Here is a 24,687-nt window from a genome sequence, read left to right on the forward strand (position 1 = left end):
AAAAAAAAAAAAAAAAAAAAAAAATCTGATAAATTTCTATTGTTTCCTGGCCATTCTTTTTTTTCTAAGGTATTTAAAAAATTAATTTATTTATTTGGCTGCATTGGGTCTTCGTTGCTGTGCACAGGCTTTCTCTTTTTGTGGCGAGCGGGGCCTACTCTTCGTTGCGGTGCACAGGCTTCTCATGGTGGTGGCTTCTCTTTGTTGTGGAAAATGGGCTCTAGGCACACAGGCTTAGTTGCTCTGCGGCATGTGGGATATCTTCCTGGACCAGGGATTGAACCTGTGTCCCCTGCATTGCCAGGTGGATTCTTAACCACTGTGTGCCCAGGGAAATCCCCTAGCCATTCTTTTATGACTTGTTTTTACAGTTAACTCTAATACATTTGGAGTTTAGTATCACACTGTTTGTTGTTTGTAACATGTCTAATATTGGTAAAACCAGTCAGAACATCCACTTCTACCTTTTCACAAATTTGACTGAGTGTATTTAGAGTATAAATTTGGAGGGCACTGCTATCTTTATTTTACATGATTTTAGTTTTCCAGTTTAGACCTGTTTCTCTCCAATATTTAAGAATCTTTTCTTTTTACCAATAAAACATTTCTCTAGTTTACTTCTATCTTACAGTCATTCTGAATGAGAACTCTCATTATTCTGTGTTTATTTAAGAATGCTATTTATTGGGCTTCCCTGGTGGCGCAGTGGTTAAGAATCCGCCTGCCAGTGCAGGGGACATGGGTTCAAGCCCTGGTCCGGGAAGATCCCACATGCCACGGAGCAACTAAGCCCATGTGCCACAACTACTGAGGCTGCGCTCTAGAGCCTGCAAGCCACAACTACTGAGCCCCCACGTGCCACAAGCCTAGAGCCCGTGCTCCGCAACAAGAGAAGCCACTGCAATGAGAAGCCCATGCACCGCAAGGAAGAGTAGCCCCCTCTCGCCACAACTAGAGAAAGCCCACGCACAGCAATGAAGACCCAATGCAGCCAAAAATAAATTAAAAAAAAAAGAATGCTATTTATTGATTGTTAAATATTTATTCCTATCAACCTACTTTAAAACTATTAAATATAATAATGTTTTAGTTGATCCTTTTAGATTTTCTAAGTACAAATCATATTTTGGTTCCCTCTCCAGTATTCATTCTTCTCAACCCCTTTTTCTTATCTTCTTGCTTTAGAAAATTAGTTAATGATATTAATAGTGATAGCAGGTTTCTTTATTCTCAGTTTTCAGGAATTACCATCAGCGTTTTATGAATGATTATAAACATTAGGTTATATTAAAGAGCTAAATATCTGTTTTCAGAACAATTAGTTGAAACTCATGATTTTTTTTATTTTTCTGAAAGGGTCAATAAAATACAGTTGACTCTTCAACAACACAGGTTTGAACTGTGCGAAAGTCCACTTATACTCAGAATGTTTTCAACAATAAGTACTACAGTACTATGGAATCCAAGGTTGGTTGAATCTGCAGATGCAGAACCATGGATATAGAGGAACAGCGGGTATGGGGGGCTGACTATCAATTACGCATTGATTTTTGACTGCTGGGAGGGTCTCATCCCTGTGTTGTTCATGGGAAACTGTATTTTACCTTCCTTTACTGTACTAACTTTAAAAATAAAATAATTTTAGTAGCTAATATATTTATATGGCTCAAAAAATCAAAACATGAAAAAGTATACACAGAGAGCCTTACTCTCATCCCTCTCCCCATCCATTCTATTCATTCCCCAGACAGGTAGCAGTTTTTATTAATTTCTTTTTGTTTTCCCATTGTTTCTTTAGGCAATACGTTTTCTTTTTCTATCCCTTTCTTACAAAAGGTAGTACACTATGTATATTTCTGCTACTTGCCTTACTTCAGTCACTATATTCCAGTGCACAGAGATTATCAATGGTATGATGTGTGGAAACACACTGTATTCAACCCGCACCCTGCAGAAACACTTGGATTGTTTTCAACTTTGTGTTTTTACAAACAATACCACAACGAATAAACCTTGTTTATAGATTATTTTGAATGTGTGCTATTGCTATTATCTGTAATTCAGATTCCCTGAAGTGGGTCTGCTAGATCAAAAGGTAAATGCATCTGTAATATGGGTAATTACAGATTCTCATAAACAGGAACTGTACCATTCTGCATGCCCACCAGCAATATACCCATCTCCCAACAACCTCACCACCAATGTGTTGTTAAGTTTCTGATTTCTATAAATCTGATAGATTTTTTTTTAAAGTAACTCAGTAAAGGTTTTATTTGCATTTCTAATTATGAGTAGGGCTGGACATCTTTCATGTATTTTATTTTATTTTTAAAATTTCTTTTATTGATTAATTAATTTATTTATTTTTGGCTGCATTGGGTCTTCATTGCTGCGTGTGGGCTTTCTCTAGTTGTGATGAGCAGGGGCTACTCTTTGTTGCCGTGTGCAGGTTTCTCGTTGCAGTGGCTTCTCTTGTTGCACAGCACGGGCTCTAGGCGCATGGGCTTCAGTAGTTGTGGCTCACAGGCTCTAGAGCACAGGCTCAGTAGTTGTGGCGCGTGGGCTTAGTTGCTCCGCAGCATGTGGGATCTTCCTGGACCAGGGCTCGAACCTGTGTTCCCTGCATTGGCAGGCGGTTTCTTAACCACTGCGCCACCAGGGAAGCCCTCTTTCATGTATTTCAGAGTAATTTGTATTTCTGAGAAAATCTGTTGATCTTTCTCTTCCCAATTTCTAGAAATTCTTAATAAATTAGGAAGATTAGGCTTTTGTCTGATATAAGGTACAAATATTTACCTCCAATTTACTGCATTTGCTCAGATATTTGTTTTTTATTTTGTCATACAGAAGTTTAAAAATTTTTAAGTATCTACTTTATTGATCTTTTCTTTCAAGACTTCTGGATTTTTGAGTCTTAATTAGAAAAGTCTTCCTAGGCCACGGGTATAAAGGAATTCACCCTTTGATTCACTGGGAGTTTTTCTTGGTGTGCAAAGTAAGGTATGATTCACCAAATGGCTACTAGGTTGTCACAACACCTTTTATCCCAAAGTCCCTCTTTACCTTGCTGATTGGAGATTACAACTTTATCACAAACTAAATCCTCATGTGTATTTGAAGCTATTTCTGCACTTTTTTTAAACTTAATTAATTTTGTTATTAATTAGTTTATTTTTGGCTACATTGGGTCTTTGCTGCTGTGCACGGGGCTTTCTCTAGTTGCGGAGAGCGGGGGCTACTCTTCGTTGCAGTCCGCGGGCTTCTCATTGCAGTGGCTTCTCTTGTTGCAGAGCACGGGCTCTAGGCATGCGGGCTTCAGTAGTTGTGGCACACGGGCTTCACTAGTTGTGGCGCATGGGCTTAGTTGCTCTGCAGCATGTGGGATCTTCCCCGACCAGGGATCGAACCCATGTTCCCTGCACTGGCAGGCAGATTCTTAACCACTGCGCCACCAGGGAGGTCCCTGGACTTCTTATTCCATCCCATTGGTCTATCTAGTCACGTGCCAGTACTATATACTGTTTTCATGACAGGCTTTAGAGGCTGCTTTAATACCTGATATGGATAGAACCCTCCTGCGCCACTGCTCTTCTTTTCAATTTTCCCCGTTACTTGTAGTTATTTTTCCATTTGAATTTGAGATCAGACTGCCTAGTTCCAGGGGAAAAAATCCTATTGGTTTTGTTAAAGGGATTACATTGAATTCATAAATCAATCTGGGGAGAACTGACCTTTTTTTTATGTTAAAATCTTCCCCACCAAGAACATGATACTTCTTTCCATTCATTCAAATCTACTTCTGTGTCCTTTTAAAGTTTTCCTCATAATTTTTGCACACTTCTTAAGTTTATTCCTAGGTGTTTAATCTTTTTTGTTCCTATTGTATATCGCCTAAATGATTGTGTTTGCATGAATGATTTTGGTATAATAATTTTACATCTCATTGCCTTACTAAATGCTTATTATTTGGAATAAGCTTTCAGACATTCTCTAGGATTTTCCAGCTACACAATTATATTATATGTAAATAGGTGTAGTTTTATCTTTCTCTTAAGTTCTTATAATACGGCTAATTTCCTTCTCATTTAACTGCACTGGCTAATACCTGAAACAAAATATTAAATAGCAGTAGGGGTAGTGGGCTTCACTGTTGTATTCCTAATTCTAGTGGGAATGCCCCCAGTGTTTCCCATTAAAGATGATGCTGGCTGAAAGGATATATAGCCCGTTAAGGAAGTATCCATTAGTCACTAGTTTGTTAAGTGTTCTTATGAAGAAGAGGTTTGTATTTTGTCAAATATATTTTCAATAACTATGAAAATGATCATAGGCTATTTCTCCTTTTTATTTTCAGATGGATAGACTTATAACAAATAGACTTTCTATGACTAAATCATTTTTGTATTCCTGGAATAAATCTTATTTGGTCATTGCAATTTTCATCAGGTTGTGATATCTTTGTTACACTAATGTCATAAAAAGAACCTGGAAGTTTTCCTTCTTTTTTCTATACTCTGAAAGTTCTCACAGAATTTGAACTGTCAAATTTTTAAAGATTTACAAGAATTTCCTGTGAAACTAAGGCTGGTCCTTTTTCTTGTGTGTGGGACTACTTTTTTGACAATTTCAGTTTCCTCTATGGAAATTGGTTTATCTATTTGTGTGTAAATCTTTCTACTTATTAGTTCCTCTATTTTTTCTATTTTTAACTTATTGATTTCTAAGTTTGTATTTATTAATATTTTGTTCCTGTTTTCCCTTATCTTGTTTTCCTAACTTTGAGTCAGAGGCTTAATTAATTTCTGTAAACCAGTATACATGTTTTTACATCCCTGCATATTCTTATGAGTACCACTTTAGATTATACCATAGATTCTGATACATAGTGTTTTGCAGAAAAATTACACGATTTTAATTTGTATTACTCCTTTGACCCAAAGTTACTTAATAGTTTTAAACTTTACTGGTAGAAAGAAATTGTTTTCTCTGATTTCATTATTAATTTCTAGTTGTATTGCATTGTGATAGATCCTAATGTATAATTTCTACTCTTTGGAATCTATTGTGTTTTTGTTGCATAGTATGTAGTCAATTTGTATCAATCTTGGAAAGGTATATTCTCTTACCACAGTAGAGGGCAGATACAACCAAAAGAACTATCTCACTGAGAATTTAAGTGCTCTACCTTTTTGGTTGTTTTCATGTGGTTTACTTGGACTGAAACACAAATTCTGTCTTCCTCTGTCAAGGGCCTTCCTTTTGATTCCTGTCCCCACGAGGTTCATTCCCTTACACTTTTCCCTTTGCAAACTGACCAAATGTTACTATTTCAACTATCAGCTATATGCTGATGACTCCCAAATCTCTACATCCTTACATCTGACCTCCAGTCCCCAATGTCCAAGTGCCCAGAGGAAAACCTCATTTTATTTCCTGCCATGGACTGAATCTCATCTAAAATCAAATCTGTGTTCTTCCAAACTCTGCTCCTGGGTCCAAATCCTGCCTTGACTTATCATAGCTCTTTACAGCTGTAACTTAGAAGCTCTTGGAGGGTAGAAATGGAGCATTATATATATTTTTAACCTCTTGAATATCAACTCCAAAACCCAACCCTGCGTGAGGGGAAAACAGCATTTATTAAATGTGGTGAATGACTCTAAGCTTAAATCATCAGCTTCAGAGTATGGACAAGGGAGAGGAAAGGCAAGGGTGAGGACTGGGTTTCAGGGCCTCAACATGCAGGGCCAAAGTGTTCCTGGAGTTGGCAACATGCCCAACAGTCAGTCACCCAAAATAAATCCTAGCCTTGCCTAAGACTCAGGAAAAACTCAGTGTAATAAGTCTGATCTGTTTATACGGTTTCCTAAAATAAAGAAAATATTACATATAATAATCTATGGGAAATTAACCAGGCCTATTATGTACCACCACCCCAACCATACAGGATAAGACAACTACAGAGTTGAGTAATCATTATATATTTCTGTCACCCTAGGCAACTCACAAAACCTCAGCCTCAGAACCAGTCTTGAAGGCAAGGTAAAAAGTATTAGGCACTCAGCAAAACAATTTTTGAGGGACCCTGGCTCTAGGGTAGCAGTATATTTCTAGGGAAAAACCGAAGCATCTCTAAGCAGCTTACAGAGAAGCTGCTGCCAGATGAGTTCCTATGTAGCACTTGTTAGCCACTACTGGGAAATGAGTACAAATGAAGAGGGCTTCATTCACCAACCATATAGGAAATTCACTGATGAAACTATGAGAAATGCAGCAAGGAGGCAGTACTGTACTGGGCCAAGACTGTAAGCTCTGGTGTTAGATTCCCTGAATCCAAATCCCTGCTCTACTACCTACTGCTGTGTGACCTTTAGCAAATTTCTTAACTTTTCTCTGCTTCAGTTCCATCATTTATGAAACAGTAATGATTCCTATACCCAACAGTACTATCTTAAGAATTACATAAGATAATGAATGCATGCAAAGTAGTTAGAAGTGTCTAGCACATATTGGCACACAAGTGCTTAATAAGTGCCAGATGTTATTTCCATCAAAAGTGGGATATATTTTCTCTTACACTAGTAGGCTTCACAGCTATTGAACCACCAAGAAAAAAAAAGACTTAAAAGAATTAGTCATGTGTCCAATAAATACACTGATGTAAAATATATCTGTGGGGAGAATACCACTGGGTGCAGAGATTCAGAAACAGTATACTCGCATTTTTTATCTGTTTAAATATTTGATGTGAGTATATCAACAAGTCTTGCTTACCAAGAGAAGGCCCCTCCTTACTGCCCCCAAGATACAGGGAAAATGGCCACTCACAGCTGGAGAAGGCTCTGCCACATGGAATAAATCAAAAATTAAATGTGCATGAACATGTACTTAGCTGGTGTGAACAATGTCTCAAAAAAGTCTGAGATGAAATAGAACATGCTTTTCCCATAGCCTTCAATCTGAACACACAAGGGACTTGATTTCTTACCCAGTAACATCATCTCCCCAATACTGTTGTCTTGAATCTCTGAGGTGGGCTGCTGAACAGGATCCAAGCTTACACATTCTTCTTGGGAGTGAAATACATTCAAATCCTCAAAGACCACCAGCTCCTGAAAGAGCAACAGGCCCCCTTCCTCTTAGTAACAGAGGTTCCTTAACAGCCCTGCTGTTAAGAAAGACCAAGATCAGGGAAGGGATGGCAAAAGGGATCTAGAAGTCCCACGCAGACAGGAAAGCCAGGCTCAGAGAGGAGCCAGAGGAAAAAAAAAGATGACTGTCCAAGGAGGCAGTGAAGAAAAGAGCCCCATCTCCCTGCTGACTCCCAAGAGTGGGTTTATATATACGGAGGGCTGCAAGAGTAGAGAAGGTGATGCACTCAAACAGTGAACAGGAAAACTGAACCCACCTCAGACTCAGCTTTCAAACACAGAGACACTGTCTCCTGTTTCTGCTGGATTCCTTCTCTGGGTAGAAGCTTCACTAAGGGATGAGGTTGCACTGGGGAAAGAGGAAGCCGTAGTTAATAGAAAAGTCAGTGACTCTAATATGGAGACTCTACCCACACCTTGAAGCCAGGCTGTCCTCATTCCTTTGGTAGGTAACTCAAGGCTTTTTCTGTTCCTATGAGCCCAGTCAGAGATCAATCCACAAACCACAGGGTCTTGAACCTATATGGGGTCTCTTCACTATGAAAAGGATATTCCCCTAAGCACCTTTAAAATTCCCATTACTACTAAGGGCAAGGATGGGGAAAGGTAAAGTCTGAAGATGCCCACAGCAAGCACAAAAGTTAACAAAATTCCACATAAGGTGAAGTCAATTCAATAATTCATCCACATTCCTTTATCCTAAAAAGATATTCCCTCTCCCCCAATGTCTGGGTAAAACTGACACTACAGAAAAGATATACACTGTTTATTCTGTGGCTTTACACACACTTAGCAAACCATTCAAGCTCCAGCTTGAGAAAAAAATACTCCCTCTCTCTGGCACGTTGACTTATTGGAATCAACTCTTTTTTTCCGACACCCACCAACATAACTTGAATTCATTACTAACAGGGAAGTCTAGCTCAGCCCCCAGTACCATCCCCTTCTCTTCTAGTAAAACAGTATGTGCTTCTTACCTCTGTTCTGAAGGTTTGAGCTCACATCTTTCACAATAACCAAGGTCTCCTTGACTTTCTGACTGGGCTGGACTAGGCTTGGCTTGGGCAAGAAGGTGAGGAAGTGCTCCAGCACCAGCTGGTGAATGGTCTTGGGCCCACTAGTAGCATCTCGAAGTAGATCTTGGCCCAGCTTGGAGTTAGGAGGAACTCTCAGTATAAAGGACCTCTTTGGCTTTGGGGGTATAGGAACCACTTTTGCAGCCATCGTGCCTTGAAATCACACACACACTTGTTTCTGCAGAGCTTCAAGAGTCACCTCTTACTGGAGGAAACCTGTCAGTCACGCTGCAGATGAGAGAAACCATGAGTCAGGCTGGAGATGCCTGCACTCCAATATGTGTCTTGCAAAGTGAGGCCACATGAGATCTAAATCAAAAAGGAAAGATAAACTACGGTAGGGAACTCACAACCGTAAGGAAGATCCCTGACCCGATACTCTTAGCAAGGCCTGAAAGGAATATCCTGAGAATGAAAGCAGATGTTCAAACCTCAAGGGCCATCATCATGAGAAAATGAAGTGCAAACTCCACTGGGAAGAAAGGTTTAACTCATGCTGGTAGAAGAAGCAATGGGCCAGAAGACAGGAAATCCGGGGTCCAATACCGAGAGCATCAGTTTACAAGTCAACTTGGCCACTGAATCTGGCTTCACTGCGTCCCTTGGACCGCAGGTCCCTCGGATGCCCTTCCGGGGGTTGCTGATGGTTCAAGGAGCAAACGCAAGGCCGCATGAGCTGTCTACGTGTGGCCTGCTGACTCCTTTCCGCCCTCAAAGCCCTGTAAGAGCGAGAGGGGACATCCCAGTAGGGCCCACCAGGCCAGGCCCGCTCTGCAGCCTCTCCCACTGGCCAAGGGGCACCTTCACCGCAAAGCCCAGCTGGTGGCATTGCCTGGGGTGCGCTCCCGGCTACCCATCGGGCCAGGTTCCCCTAGCAATAGACTGTTCCGCACCCCAGAAGCCGCCTCAGCCTGGTTCCCGCCCTCCCGGAGTCCCTCACCTCTTGGGGTTCTGCCGCCCCTGGGCGCTCACTGGGGACAGCCCAGAGACCCAGACTCGGGGAGAGACCGGGAAACTAGGATCGAGAGGCCAAGCCCACCCCTCGCCCTTCGGAATGTCCTCACAGGCAGCCGGCGACTATTGGTGTGCGCCGCCGTCAGTTGGGGAGGACGGCCGGGACGCGGTGCCTTCTGGGAGGCCGGGCGCCTAGGCAGCAGTGACGTCACGCCCGGTGCCCCGTTTCCGGTGCGGAAGCCTGGTCTCCTCGCTTGGAGCGAGCGGTCTGCGCTTGGGAAGGCGAGGCTCGAGGCCGGCCGGCGGAGCTCTCAGGGACGCAGGGAGGCCAGGTTGGCAGCAGCCATTCTCTCTGCGGCTGTACCTGGGAGATGGAAAGAAGGTTGGCTCAAACCCTCCAAGACAGGTTGGCACCACTCCAGGTACGGACGGTCTAGCTACATGGGCTGCTGGGAAATGTGGTTCGGTGCCAAACAGCCAATGGGAGATCGCCAGGCGCCGCGGTTGGGGCGGAGCAGGGCCGGGGCTCGACCGGATGCGGGCCGTCTGACTGACCGGAAGGTCTGTGAGAGGCGGACGAAGTTTCCGCAGCAACCCCTGGGGTCTATCAAAAAACTGCGGTGGCGGTAAGGTGGTGGTAGGTCGTGGTTTTTGTCGCCTCTAGGGTCCTGTTACAGCCGTCCCTTTCGGCAGGGGCGGCCCTTCGGTCAGAGCCGGGCGAAGCTCCCCTCCCCTGTTGGCCAACTTCTACACAGCGGTCTGGACCGGCCATCTTATTTTCTCAGGAATTCTAGCTGTCCATTTCCGTTACCGTCCTCAATTCGTCTTTTCTTTCTGCATTGTTCCCATACTCGGTTCATTCTCCAATGAGGCAGTGATCAGGAATTGGGGCCACACAAGCGCAGGGATTGCCTTATTCTTCTATGTAAACGCCAGCCTCAGGCAGGATGACTAAAGTGAAACTATGAGTTCTGTTTCTTAACGGTAACTATAGGTGACTCACTCGTCTGTGATCTAAAACATGTTATAAAGAGAGTAGTGTCAAAACCGTGTGGCAGGGTCTTCCCTGGTGGCGCAGTGGTTAAGAGTCCACCTGCTAATGCAGGGGACACGGATTTGAGCTCTGGTCCGGAAAGATCCCACATGCAGCAGAGCACCTAAGCCCGTGTGCCACAGCTACTGAGCCTGCGCTCTAGAGCCCCTGAGCCACAACTACTGAAGTCCTCGTGCCTAGAGCCCGTGCTCCTCAACAAGAGAAGACAGCGCAATGAGAAGCCCACACACTGCAGTGAAGCGTAGCCCCTGCTCAGCACAGCTAGAGAAAGCTCTCGCACAGCAACGAAGACCCAACAGAGCAATAAATAAATAAATAAATAAATAAGAAAAAACTGCGTGTCAACAAAACTTAAAAAAAAAAAAAAAAAACGAATACCTGTCTTTCCAGCATCAAAATTACGGAAAAAAACCTTCTTTAATCAAAGCAGTGTAGTTTGAACTACGCGTGAATAAATAGAACAGTATAGCCAACATTGATCTGAATATATGTTGACCTCTATGCAAGGATAGCATTTAACTTGGTGCTAGCAGAAATTGTCTGTTCTTCTGGGAAAAAAGGCTTTTGTCTTTACATACAAAAAGATGGAATTTAATAGCCAATGAAAGAACACTTAAGAGAAGGTTAAGTTTAATATTGAGGCAAAATAGGAAACTGAGGTGCCTTAAAGTAAAATATAAGCTTGTGTGACTGTATTTTTAAAAAAAACTTTAGAAAACAAAATAAAATCAAGCAGTAGACTGGGACATATTGTAGAAGATAAACCAGATAAAGGCTAAGGCATTCCCAGCATACAAAGAGCTCCTGCTAACTGACCAAAGACTAAGGCAAAAGCTATGAAGTCATTCTGAAGAGGAGGAAAACTAAATGATCGTTAACGTTTGAAAAGATGCTTAGTGGGAATTCCCTGGTGTTTCAGTCGTTAGGAGTCTGTGCTTCCACTGCAGTGGGCATGGGTTCCATCCCTGCTTGGGGAACTAAGATCCTGCATGCCCCTTCATGCAATGCGGCAGAAAGAAAGAAAGAAAGAGAGAGAGGAAGGAAGGGAGAAAAGGAAGGGAAGGAAGGAATGAAAAGAAAGAATGAAAAGATGCTTAGCCACTTTGGAAACAGTTTGGCAGTCTTTCAAAATGTTAACATAGAATTACTTACTATAGGATCCAGCAATTCCATTCCTAGGTATAAACCCAAGAGAAGTGAAAACTTGTACCTGAATAGCAGCATTATTCATAATGGCTGAAAAGTAGAAACAACCTGTCTATTGAACAGATTAACAAGATATATTATATGCATATGATGGGTTATTAGTTAGCAGTAAAAAAGGAACAAAGCAGTGATACATGCTGCAACGTGGATGAACTTTGAAACATTGTGCTAAGCCAAAGAACCTGATGACACAAGACTTTGTGTGATTCTTACGTGAAATGTCCAGAATAGGCAAATCCATAGAGATAAAAAGGTTAGTGGTAGCCAGGGGCCAGGGGCAGAGGGGAATAGCAAGTGAATGCTAAGTGGTGCAGGGTTTGTTTTGGGGGTGATAAAAATGTTCTGGAATTAGTGGTGATGTTTGTACACATTGTGGATATACTAAAAACCACTTAGTTGTGTATTTAAAAGGGTGAATTTTATGCTATGAGAATTATATCTCAATTAAAAAAGACCGCCAGATGGAAAATTACGTCCTACAAATACAAATGTTTAGTATGTAAAATATTTATGAAGAAGTACTACAGACAACTAAGTTCAAAATCTAAAGTCCACACGGCAAGTAGTTAAAGGACCTGTACCATTTTTACAGACTTGATGGAAGCAATTTTCACATGTTGAAGTATAGGGAAGTCATTCTGGCTTATACGTGATTTGGCTTGATCTTTATACTAACTAGAACAGGCCTGTCTTATGGCCTGTCAAACATACATTATACATCTGCTTTAACCATTTGAAAAAAGAAAAAGGAATACAGTTACTAGATTGTTTAGAATGTCCACTTTGAAGATAGGGATAAATGCCCCCCCCTTCCCCACCCCCAAGATGCCAGTGCTGGTACTCCTTTGAAGATAAAGTTCTCTTCCCAGACACCAAGGTCATGCTAACTAGCTGTGTGCATGCTAATCTGTCCCTTTTGAAACCTTGAAGGAATGTACCTCTGTCATGTTTGATGTTTCTTCTTTGTTCTGACAAGACATAAAACTGTGGTTCAGGTATCCAAAATAGAGCCAGGTGGGACTTGTCTGGTGGTCCAGTGGGTAAGACTCCACCCTCCCAATGCAGGGGGCCTGGGTTTGATCCCTGCTTGGGGAACTAAATCCTGCATGCATGCTGCAACTAAGAAGCCTGCATGCTGCAAGTAAAGATCCAGCGCAGCCAAAATAAATTTAAAAATAAATATTAAAAGAAAAATAGAGCCGGGTGGCGATTGAGGTGTAGTTTCAGACATGTGCCTGCATCATTGAGACTCTGAATTTTCTGAACTGTATCAAACTCAAGGATACCACAAGCCATTTTCAAAACAGTATCTGCTAGTAGCTGCCAGCTGCAACCTAATGGTCCAACGTTTCCCCTTGTAACTTTGCAACTATTTTGGACCCCAACCAGTCCATACTTAAAAAGCACTCTTACTTCTTGCCAGCTTCAATTGTAGTTCTTTTTTTAAAAAAATTTTTAAATTTTTGGCTGCATTGGGTCTTTGTTGCTGCACGCGGGCTTTCTCTAGTTGTGGCGAGCAGGGCTACTCTTCGTTGCAGTGCGCGGGCTTCTCATTGCGGTGGCTTCTCTTGTTGTAGAGCATGGGCTCTAGGCACGCGGGCTTCAGTAGTTATGGTACACGGGCTGTAGAGGGCAGGCTCAGTAGTTGTGGCACACGGGCTTAGTTGCTCCACGGCATGTGGGATCTTCCTGGACCAGGGCTCAAATCCGTGTCCCCTGCATTGGCAGGCAGATTATTAACCACTGTGCCACCAGGGAAGTCTTCAGTTGTAGTTCTTGACAAACAACATATGTAGCTTTGCGGTTTTTGCCTATACGAGCCTCCCCCAGTTTGTAGTCTGATGGAACACAATTCAGTGCTTCTTAAATCTGTATCTTCCAGGCTGTAGTCCTCAGTTTGGCTTGAATAAAACTCTTTTCTATTACTATTATAATTGTTTATCAAATATGTGTGTTGACAGAATGAAGCAAAAAAGTAGAAATACACATGGAAAAATTCATAGCTTCATTAGCAGGTAATGAAATAAAGTAAAACACAGGTAAAACCTCATTACATCTCTATTATATCAGCAAAAATTTTAAACGACAAACATTGCTTTGGGCGAGAAACATTCTTTCCAAAATATTGTATGGCCAACTACTGCAAGTGTTATCAAATAGCTCACATTCTGGAACAATTTTAGTAATAACAGGAGAAAAAATATGTGTATGGGGAGGAGGTGGCAAAAAATGTACACCAAAAAAAAATATATATATACACCAAGCTGTTTATGGAATCATAGCAAGGGAGAATTGGCAACAACAAATGGCCAACCATAGGGAACAGCTAAACAAATAAGGAATGTGAGCTGTGCCAGCATGTGGATTATGCATGTAGAACAAAGCTCCATGAAGATAGCGAAGCATGTGTTTTGTGCTCTGGTCACAACCATGGAGAACCTAAGTCCAATCTAGGCTGTAGTGTGAAGATGGGAAGAGAAGTTGGGGTAGGAGGAGTTTGGGGTTCAATCTTCATTTGATCCTCCTTTTTTCTTTCCTTTTTTTTTTTTTTTTTGGCCGTGCCATGTGGCATGCTGGATCTTAGTTCCCCAACCAGGGATCAAACTCATGCCCCTTGCAGTGGAAGCATGGAGCCCTAACCACTGGACTGCCAGGGAATTCCCAATCCTCCTTTTCTCTTACATCCCTCTCTAGTCTCTTTATTGTTTTTTTGTGTGTGTGTGTGTGGTAATTTTTCTAAAATTGAAGTATAGTTGATTTACACTGTTGTGCTAATTTCTGCTGTACAGCAATGTGACTCAGTTATACACATATATATTCTTTTTTAAAATATTCTTTTCCATTATGGTTTATCCCAGGAGATTGGATATAGTTCCCTGTGCTATACAGTAGGACCTTGTTGTTTATCCATTCTAAATGTAATAGTTTTCATCTACTAACCCCAAACTCCTAGTCCCTCCCTCTCCCTCCCCCCTCTTTTTATGTCTCTTTATATGGAGGATGATAGAGGGACATCTGTGAACTAGAACACCTAATATTCCACAGGCCCACAGATTTGCAGATACAGCTCAGTACAGAATAATGTGACACTTGGGATGTGTGTCAAATGTTTTTCCATGACAGCAGCCCCATCTCTTTCTTGGTCTCCTGTAGGGAAGTGGGATCTCACAGTAATCACCTGAGTGACAACAAATGCAGTTACAACTACATTTTCTAATGGACTTATTTATGGGGCCCAGCCAATAATTCTAAGAACCACAGTTCATTAATACAGGTACAAAAGTGATTTATAATAATCCAGTCTGCTTGTTTTTTCCTAAGGCTTCCTAAGTCCTCAAGACAGGGAGGCTATCCCATAAGTCAACTTGATTTAAACTTCCTCTCTGTCTCCCTTTGCTTCATCTCTCATTCTTTCTCTAATCTTCCTCTCCCCACTGTCTTATCTCCTTCTGACTATTCATAGGACAGATATTTAGTCTGGCCATAAAGTTATGTGTTAAGGATATTTTTCCAAGTGATTTGTCTTAGCCATTTAGTATAATATTCCTGAAGTTCTAACAAGGCAGCTCCTCAAAGACTAGCTCACTAGCTAGATAGTAGCTCTGTCGATAGAAACTTGATAGGTGAATTGTATAAAATCCTCAAAACCCTAAAGTGTCTTGTTTCTGTTCCTTTGGGAGGTGAAGATAATCAGAGCAGTTTTTGGAGATGCAGGCAGGTTGACTCTGATTATAGCCTGCCAACAGGAAAATGTTGAAAGACCGGAATTGGGTTAACCCAGTGCACTAACTCCCAGTTCCAGAAAAACAGGAGAAATCTGGAGAAAAACTAGGAGCATATAGGGACTTCCCTGGTGGCTCAGTGGTTAAAAATCCGCCTACCAATGCAGGGGACACGGGTTCCATCCCTGGTCCGGGAAGATTCCACGTGCCATGAAGCAGCTAAGCCTGTGCGCCACAACTACTGAGCCTGCACTCTAGAGTCCACGAGCCACAACTACTGAGCCTGCATGCCACAACTACTGAAGCCCGTGCGCCTAGAGCCCATGCTCCGCAACAAGAGAAGCCACTGCAATGAGAAGCCCATGCACCACAACGAACAGTAGCCCCCACTTGCCGCAACTAGAGAAAGCCTGTGTGCAGCAACGAAGACCCAATGCAGCCATAAATAAATAAATGTATTTTTTAAAAAGTTAAAAAAAAAAACAAAACTAGGAGCATATAGTGGTGTCATCCTTCTTCACTCTAAGCAAACAGAATATTACTGGGCAGTATCCATAATGCGAGTGCACAGAAGGTCACTTTTAAATGCACACACCTGACAGTGTAACATCAAACAGATGAACATTCTACGAAAATTCACAATTCTTCCATCAATTTAATATTCCAGCAAGACAGAATGGATAACTTTTATTGCCTGGGCATTTAACAGTAATGCAATATATGATCAAAACAAATTCTAGTGCTTTAGAGTTCCAGCCTTTGCTGAAATGATTAGTCCTTTAGATCTATAGAAAAGATACACTACAGAGAATACCATCTTATATACCAGATTCTTTGTAACAAAAGGCTTTGTTAGTACCCGCAGGCTTAATCATTGACTTTGTTAATGATTTTTAAAGTTTTTTTTTTTAAATTATTTATTTATTTATTTTTGACTGTGTCGGGTCTTCGTTGCCGCGTGCGGGCTTTTCTCTAGGTGTGGTGAGCAGGGCTACTCTTCTTTGCGGTGCACGGGCTTCTCATTGCGGTGGCTTCTCGTTGCGGAGCACGTGCTCTAGGCGCATGGGCTTCAGTACTTGTGGCTTGCGGGCTCTAGAGCGCAGGCTCAGTAGTGGCGCACAGGCTTAGTTGCTCCGCGGCATGTAGGATCTTCCCGAACCAGGGCTTTAACCCGTGTCCCCTGCATTGGCAGACGGGTTTTCAACCACTGCGCCACCAGGGAAGCCCTAAAAATTATTTCTGCTTCTAAGTGATTTTTCATCTTGAGACTTCAAAAGACATTTTTTTTTGTGTGTGTGTGGCACGCGGGCCTCACACTGTTGTGGCCTCTCCCGTTGCGGAGCACAGGCTCCGGACGCGCAGGCTCAGCGGCCATGGCTCATGGGCCCAGCCGCCCCGCGGCATGTGGGATCCTCCCAAACCGGGGCGCGAACCCGGTTCTCCTGCATTGGCAGGCGGACGCGCAACCACTGCGCCACCAGGGAAGCCCCAAAAGACATTTTTAACAATAAATGAAATAGAAATGCTCAACTAAAGGAAGTCATATTGGTAGCATTTAACTAATGGTCTCATACTGCTTCCTCTTTTCTGAGTATAATTGGTAATTTTCTTACTTAGCCAAACTCAACTGTCTTATAGCTTTCTGATTTCCACTGCAACCTTGGAGAATACAACCAAAACTATGAATCTTATTGATAGTAGTTTAGACACACACTAGAGAAAAAAATACAAGCAAAGTCGTCTTAATCTCACCCTATAAAAGCCCTCCTACCCCGGCAGAGTCTCAAAATGGTTCATCCCGTCTCCTCGGTGGATACGAAAATCTTTCACTGTTGCCCTGTAGGCCGACATTCTCTTCCTGCATCCCTGTACCCTAAACTCTGATGCTCTGTGGTGGCTCCAGCATGGTATGGACTGACATCGGCCTGGTTTTGGTCTATGTAATGACTTACTGAAGGCATTCATGTGATTTTTTTCAAGGTCTTTTTCTGTCCATAAACGATTTTTCCCCCTTACCACCTACTTTAATCTAGCTGAGAAGTCCTGATAGTTTAATGGGTTTTGTTACAAATTCACAAAATATAATCTCTCAGTTTCCTGAAGTGATAAAGGTATAGCTGTTTTTACTCACTCTTCCAGTTCTCAGGCAAATAGAAACTGCAGACATATACAGGGTTTGGTCAAAGATCAAAGCGTAGTGGCTCAGAAGTATTCTTTCCTACTTATAATCAGCAAGTCATTCTAGGCAGAATTCTTCTCTATTCCATAGCTTTATGGTGATGATTAACTAAAATAAAAACATGGAACTAAACACATAGTAAATGTATAATAAATATTATTATCATATATTATACTCTTATTATAGTCTACTTGTTAATAAGAACAATAACATTGGATTTCAATCATGACTTTAACTCTACTTCCTGTGAATGATAAGCCACTTAACCTCTATTTGGCCACCCTGAAACACTTTACTAGCTCTCCCTGACAGCACAATGAAGTCCAAATTCCTATGCATAGTGCATAAGGCTCTCGACGATATGAGTCTTGAGTTTCCATTCTCATACCACACTGACGTACCGTCAAAAACCCATCAAGCACTTTAAACTGTAAATCTCATGCTGCTTCATATTGTGACACTTCATATGCCACTCTTCACTTAAAATGCCTTTTCACCACTCCTTTTCAAAATAATTCTTAGTCATTAAGACTCACTTAAAATACTCTGTGAAATTCTCTCAGAATTCTCTATTCAGTTACTACTTGTAATATGCTCACATATTGTTCCAATATATATTTATATTTTAGTACCTATGTTGCTCTGGGCTTATACATTTACCGTTCAGATCCTTACTACAGTTAAGGTTTTCACTAAAAGGCAGAAATTTTATCTTGCTCTCTCTGTAACCTCAGCAACTGGTGCTGCTTTTAGCCCAAAATCAGTCCCCAAACACTGGTAGAAAAATAAGTAAATGAACAAAATGCATTAATTCCAGGCCTCAGAACTCTCATTTGTAAAATTAAAAAGTTATGGTTAATGATCATTTATGTAAGCTCTATGATGCTATTATTCATAAATAATTTTATTTATTTAAAAAAAGGATAGAATGAGGGAACACATCCTTGCCATGGAGTTCTGAGGGAAAACAAGGGTGGGCTCTCTGTCTCAGGAGCATCTTAGGGTGCTAATTCATACAAGGATTTATTAAGCAACAGCTGTGTGCTTCCTTCTCTGAAATCCATGGCATGTCATCAATACATGTGTTCTCTTTACCCTTGGTTTACCAATATTTGTTTACCCAGCTTACTTCTGCTTCTGTTCCATAAGCTCCTTGAGCACAGGGCCTATTCTCTTATTGATTACATTCCCCACAGCAGCTGGAACCCAGTAGGTGTTCAGTAATGACTGTTGAATGTATGGATTCAAGATACAGGGCAGGAGCCTGAAGAAAGATGCAAAGTGTTGGATATTCAGTGAGGCCCCTGGCCACCCACTGGATGGATATTCAGAGGATCCATGTTCTCTCCATCATGTGTCCTGGGGCTGAAGATAGGTTGAAGGGCCTCAGAGGAAAAGAAGCCAGTGGATGTTGAGGTGTGGGATTTGGCTGTCACAGTGTAAAAGGAAATGTCCCCAGTCTTGTAGTTCAGGAAGATGCCCACATGCCTGGGGGGCTCCCTCATCTGGGTGGAGGGAAAGCTGGACGCCTGGCACTCATTTTAATTCATCATCATTTCTACCCAATAACCATTCTCTGGTGAGAGAGCCATATTCTCCTTGCTGCTTGTGGCTGCCTTGCAGACACCCAGGACCCACCCTGTCTTGTCTCCCACCTTCCCTTCTCAGTAATGGCAGCTAGAGAGCAAACTCAGAGAGCCCAGGGCAATGATTCAGCTATAGAATCTTTCTGGACTAGCAGGTAGACGGTCCCACTTTTTTTTCCAAGTCTCACACTCTTCAAGTCATCAGAGAAGATGAAAGATGAGGTTGGGGTGGGCAGCTTCTGCTTCCAGAATCACATTAACTGCAGAGAGAATTAGAATTCCTAGCTTGAGGTCCATGGGCAACATCCCCACAGGGTTCTCTCCACATCCAAGAAATGTGGACAGGGTCGTTCTTCTGGAATGCACCGGGGGACAGCACAGGGACCCAGCAGGCCAAGTCTACTTGCCTCAGGGTGCCTGACCACCAGTCAGTTCTGGAACTACAGAGAAAAGGAGATGGGAAAAATCCTGAGCATTCCCATTCAGAGGGCTAAATCTACCCTGGTCCCCACAACAAGGAAAGACAGTGACTCCCTCTCCCTGCTCAGGACTTGGCTTCCTCTGCTTGGATATAACCCCATTCTTCTCTGGTACCCAGGCCTGCCTTGGATACTCTGTGCTCTGGTGAGTGGACAGCCAATGACCCTGGCACAGAGCCTGTGAGGACTTGTCATGACTTTTCTCCCACCTTTGTTACAGGTGTTTTCTCTTTTCTAAATAATTCCCAGAAATCAACAGCACAAGGGAAAATTGCAGTAATCCCTGGCCAACACATACTACCACCACCAGACTCACCGTTGAACGTTTCCATTTCTGAACGCAGGGTTTCTAAAAGGAGAAGGAGTTTGAGTTAGGTTCCCAGATAGGGACAGATCTGGGAGGGGCTGAAGGCAGAGTCAGAAAGGCCATGGGGGATGGAGAAGGGACACCAGGGGGCTCCAGGCTACGTGGCTCTCAGGGAGGAGGTGAGCAGGTGCCTCCCATCTTCCCACAAGCCCACCTACCCAAGAAGTGCCTCATGCGCTTCTCCACAAACTCTGATTTCTGGTAGAGCAGGTGGATCTTTTCTTTCACCTCTGGAGGTGTGGCCCACAGCTCAGGGACAGTCACCTTCTTGGCCCTAGAGACAAAAGATTGTTGGCCAAAAAAGACTGGAGCATGGGGGTAGACCAAGGTCTCATGAGCTGGAAGGGAGGTGCAGCCTCCACAGGGCACACCCAGTCCAGCCTTGGCTTCGCAAAGAAAGTTCTCCCTGGGCTTCAAGTTCTAAACACTGGTCCTCAACTCTGGCCATGGATTGGCATGACCTGGAGGAGTTTTAAAAACCACTGATATCGGGCTTCCCTGGTGGCGCAGTGGTTGAGAGTCCGCCTGCTGATGCAGGGGACGCGGGTTCGTGCCCGGGTCCGAAAGGATCCCACATGCCGCGTAGTGGCTGGGCCTGTGAGCCATGGCCGCTGAGCCTGCGCGTCCAGAGCCTGTGCTCCGCAACGGGAGAGGCCACAACAGTGAGAGGCCTGCGTACCGCAAACAAACAAACAACAAAAAAAAAAAACCCAAAAAACCCATTGATATCAAAATCACAGTGAGTTTTGATAATGGCCATAAAGTGGTACTGATATTGAAATGCTCAGCCCAGAATTACATATGTCAAATTAATTACACGTCCCTGAGTCTTCTTCTTTCTATTGAAATAAAAATGATATTAAGTGAACAAAATAAACACAACGAGATACCACTTCACAGCCATTAGGATGGCTACTATTTAAAAAAAATAAAAAATAACAAGTGTTAGTAAGGATATGGAGAAATTGGAACACTTGAGCATTGCTGGTGGGAATGTAAAATGGTGCAGACACCATGGGAGATAGTACTCTAGTTCCTCAAAAACCTAAACATAGAATTACTGTATGATACAGCAATTCCACTTCTGGGGATATACCCAAAAGAAGTGAAAGCAGGACTCAAACAAATATAGGTATGCCGATATTCATAGCAGCATCATTCACAGTAGCCAAAAGGTAGAAGCAACCTAGTATCCACTGATGGATGAATAGATAAACAAAATGTATATACACATGATGGAATATTATTCACCCTTAAAAAGGAATGGAATTCTGGCACATTCTACAACATGAATGAACCTTGAAGACATTATGCTAAGTGAGGTAGGTCAGACACAAAAACAAATATTGTATGATTCCACTTATATGGTATAGTTAGAATAGTCAGATTCATATAGACAGAGAGTAGAATGGTGGTTGCCAAGGGTTGGGGGAGGGGAGATTGGGGAGTTGTTTAATGGTATGGAGTTTCCATTTGGGAAGATGAGAAAATTCTGGGGATGGATCATGGTGATGGTTGCACAACAATGCGAATGTACTTAAAGCCACTGAACTGTACATTTTTAAATGGTTAAAATGGTAAATTTTGTTATGTATATTTTACCACCAAAAAAATACTTTAAAAAATTGATGCCTGGGTTGTACTCCTGAAGATTCAGGTTTAATTTCTTTGCCAGGACCTGGATGTCAGGATTTTGTAAAGCTCCCCCAGGCGATTGGAAGGTCCAGCCTCTTCCCCTCCCCTCCCCTCCCCTCCACTTCCCTCCCATCCTCTTCCCTCCCTTCCCCTGCCTGCTGGGCTTAGCAGATCCACTACTGGAAAGTGCTTCCCTTGCTGTGGCCACAAGCACTCCTGCAGGAACAGTTTTCATAAGGCGAATTGCATGGGACACAGTCTGTTAGGGGGGGTTTCTTATGAAGCCACCACCACACAACAGGCCATGTTCATTTGGTCCAGTCTTTGACCCCATGCTCCCCCTCCTGATTGTGCTCCCATTCTTGCTACACAGGTCCAGAAAGGCCTTCACCTTCGGAAGCTGCAGGAGATGGGAGGACCCAGGGAGGAGCCACAGGTCCCGGGTTGGGATCATCTCCCTCCTAGGTCTGCCTCCCCAAATGCTTCCTGCAGGACACCCAAGGGATCATCAGGGGACCTCTTGGTACCTGTGCAGGGTGACTCCGATGTCCTAGGAGAGAAAAGAGGGAAGTTCTCTATTACCAGTCTCATAGGGGCTGTGCTGACTCCTGGCCTCTCCTCCTGGGCTCCCAGCCCCACAGTGTCAGTAAAAATGGGGCACCTCTCCCCAGTTTTAATTCTAATCTGCTGAGGTGGCACCCCGGGTGGGGCCTGCACATAACTGTACCCAAACTCTGCTGATCTCTTCTGGGAGATGTCACGGGATCCCCTAGATACTGGGCCATCCTGGGCTCCTGAGAGTTCATTGAAGGGGCCTGGGCATTGTGAGTCACCAAGACCAAGTCCCACCCCCGGCCCTAAGGGCCTCACCCACTGGCTTGGGCAGAGCTGATGGCAGTGCTGGGAGCCCATGTCATCCTACTGCGCACAGTGGATGGGGGAAGGCCAGGCCCAGCCACACTCACCTTCATAAGCTCCCATTCCGGCTGGCACTGCTTGGCCTCCAGCTCCCCAATCAGCTTGTCGAGAAGGGCGATGTCCCTTGTCACCCGGGTGCCATATGTCTCCCTGACTTGGCCAATGGTCTGGCCCAGCTCCTCCAGACAGGCCACAAAGAGCTGCTCTTGCTGCTCTAAAAACTGGCATAACTGCTCCAACTGGTACTGGATTCTCTGCTTCTGGGTTTCAGCTTGTTTCTGGGGAACAGAAGTCAGGGAGGTGTAGGGGCCTATGCGGTGAGGTAGACGTGTGTGCCCAGGGAACCTGCAGAAGCCCACCTCGTGGAGGTGGGTAAGAGCAGGCTTCCTCAGCCTCTTGGAGGCCTGAATTCCAGAGTAGGAGGCAAAATGGGCTGGAAACTTCCAGAACAGGTTGGCTTTTGGAAAATGCCCTAAAACCTGGTAAAATGGATTGAATTGTGTCCCCTCCAAAATGTATGTGTTATAAGTCCTAACCCCAGTACCTGAGAGTATGATCTTATTTGGAAATAGAGTCATTGAGGTTGCAATTAGTTAAGATGAGGTCGTGCTGGAGTGGAGTGGGCCACTGGAGTGGGGAAATCTGGAGACAGATACACACACACATGGAGAATGCCATGTAAAGAGACAGGGGGAAGGAGACACCTAAAAGCTAAGGAGAGAGGCCTTGGAGCAGCCTTCCCTCGCGGCCCTCAGAAGGAAGTAGCTCTGCCAACACCTTGCCTCCAGAACTGTGGGAGGCATACATTTCTGTGGTTTAAGCCACCCAGTTTATGGTACTTTGTTAGGGCAGCCCCAGAACACTAAGATAACTGGTGTCACCTTCTTCCTTCCTTGAAAGGCAGCGTGAGGATTGCGTATGTCTGGAGTCATAAACAGACAAAGTCAGGAGCACAAAGTCTCCAGGAGGGAGAGTTCTCTTCACTCCCCGACAGTCTCAGACTGCCCTGAAGGGGGTCAGTCAGTCCATCTATTTGAACGCAAGTGAACTTGACTTCCAATACTCTTGCACACTGGCCAACCATGACCTCTTCTGCCGTCCTCTTTCTCATCATCCCTAAAAAGCTTCTGTGGACATGTGAAGTGGCTCTAGGGCATCTTTCCTTCCTCCAAGGAGGGAGAGGGCCCTTCAGATCTATTAAGACTGGACAGAAGAAATCTCATTTTTGACTCAAAAGGACAGGATTAAGTTTTTAGTTCTTTTGAACCAAAAAAGTTTCTTCACCTTTTGTCGTTTTTAATATGGCACATTAATTTATTAGGTAAACTGATACACACAATTAACAAAAACACTAGTGGACAGAACTCTGGTGTAAATTCCAGAGAGCCCAGGGCCTCACGGGATGCTTTGTGGATGTTTTCCCGGCTCCTGTTCCCCCACCCACCGTAGTCCCTTAGTCGACATACAAGAGTGGTTCTGATGTTGCTTGGTATTTTCTTGTAATTAAGGAGTAAGACCATAAACTCGATGTGTGTGGAACCTCACTCCTTCCTCTGTGACATCAGCAACCCTGCTAAATCACGTCCTGGGTTTCGGGTGCGGAAGAGTGTTCTCTCAGTCTTTAGAATGCAGCACCGCAGGCATGCACCTGTGCATCTGGTCTGCACAAGTCACAATTTCTAAGTCTAGACCATCAACAAAACAATCAACCAAGGCTGGGCTGTGGCATATGCCATTTCTGTGGTGTTGATATTCCTACTGTGGCCAGTTTCAAGTTTCCAATGTGATGTTCCTAAACATGGAGTCTGGAACACTTCTTGTTGTTGTTGTTGATGGCAGTAACGTGGACTTTTTTTTAAGAGGACAGGTCAGTTGTCTCATTCAATGGCCTATATTCTAAAATTCTATAATTTTGCTCATGATTAAATTCAGGAGAAACATTTGGGGCAAGAATACCATAGACCTAATGCCATGCTCTTTCTAGCATACCCCACTGGGAGGCAAAGACTATCCAGTTTGCCATCACCATTATAGTCATACTAGGATTGATGCTTGGTTAGGGAAGCGTCTACCAGATATCGCTACTGTAAATATATATTATTTCCTTTATAATTCCTAAGTAATTTGGGGAGTGGTACTTTGAGAGTGTGTAAATATCCTGTTCTCTAACGATTTTCTCTAAAAATTTTAGTATCTGTTGCTGGTCCCTGTCGGTGTCAATTGTATAGTGGAAATTTTCTAATTCAATTATTCTTATATACTTGTTTTATCTGGGTTTCTGCTGTAAAGAAGAGCTTTCCGGGCTTCCCTGGTGGCGCAGTGGTTGAGAGTCCGCCTGCCGATGCAGGGGACGCGGGTTC

General features: G+C 43.3%; 2 protein-coding genes across 8 annotated transcripts in view; both read right to left on the reverse strand.

The window, feature by feature from the left end:
- The window catches only part of ZNF200 (zinc finger protein 200), a 17,430-nt gene extending 8,055 nt beyond the window's left edge, over nucleotides 1-9,375 (reverse strand). For 3 of the 7 annotated variants that reach the window (XR_008619370.1, XR_008619369.1, XM_007121491.4), the window contains exons 1-4: nucleotides 9,168-9,284; nucleotides 8,129-8,536; nucleotides 7,409-7,500; nucleotides 6,989-7,112 (exon numbers count right to left, since the gene is read on the reverse strand). Coding sequence is in view for 5 of the 7 variants with exons in the window: in XM_007121491.4 (XP_007121553.1) it covers nucleotides 6,989-7,112; nucleotides 7,409-7,500; nucleotides 8,129-8,375 (463 nt within the window). In the remaining 2 variants the exon portion in view is untranslated. Of the gene's footprint in view, nucleotides 1-6,774; nucleotides 6,843-6,988; nucleotides 7,113-7,408; nucleotides 7,501-8,128; nucleotides 8,537-8,658; nucleotides 9,064-9,167 lie in introns of those variants that run through there. The other 4 variants (XM_024123644.3, XM_007121493.4, XM_007121492.1 and 1 more) reach the window with 4 other exon arrangements.
- Nucleotides 9,376-18,612: 9,237 nt separating this feature from the next.
- MEFV (MEFV innate immunity regulator, pyrin) overlaps nucleotides 18,613-24,687 on the reverse strand; it is a 13,960-nt gene continuing 7,885 nt past the window's right edge. Inside the window, 8 exon segments of the mRNA XM_028499444.2 lie at nucleotides 18,613-19,102; nucleotides 19,105-19,140; nucleotides 19,142-19,188; nucleotides 19,336-19,368; nucleotides 19,724-19,756; nucleotides 19,933-20,048; nucleotides 21,937-21,959; nucleotides 22,375-22,605. Of these exon segments, the coding sequence (XP_028355245.1) occupies nucleotides 18,635-19,102; nucleotides 19,105-19,140; nucleotides 19,142-19,188; nucleotides 19,336-19,368; nucleotides 19,724-19,756; nucleotides 19,933-20,048; nucleotides 21,937-21,959; nucleotides 22,375-22,605 (987 nt within the window). The 3' untranslated portion in view covers nucleotides 18,613-18,634.

This window comes from Physeter macrocephalus, chromosome 14 (assembly GCF_002837175.3).
Source record: "Physeter macrocephalus isolate SW-GA chromosome 14, ASM283717v5, whole genome shotgun sequence".
NCBI classification, from domain to species: domain Eukaryota; kingdom Metazoa; phylum Chordata; class Mammalia; order Artiodactyla; family Physeteridae; genus Physeter; species Physeter macrocephalus.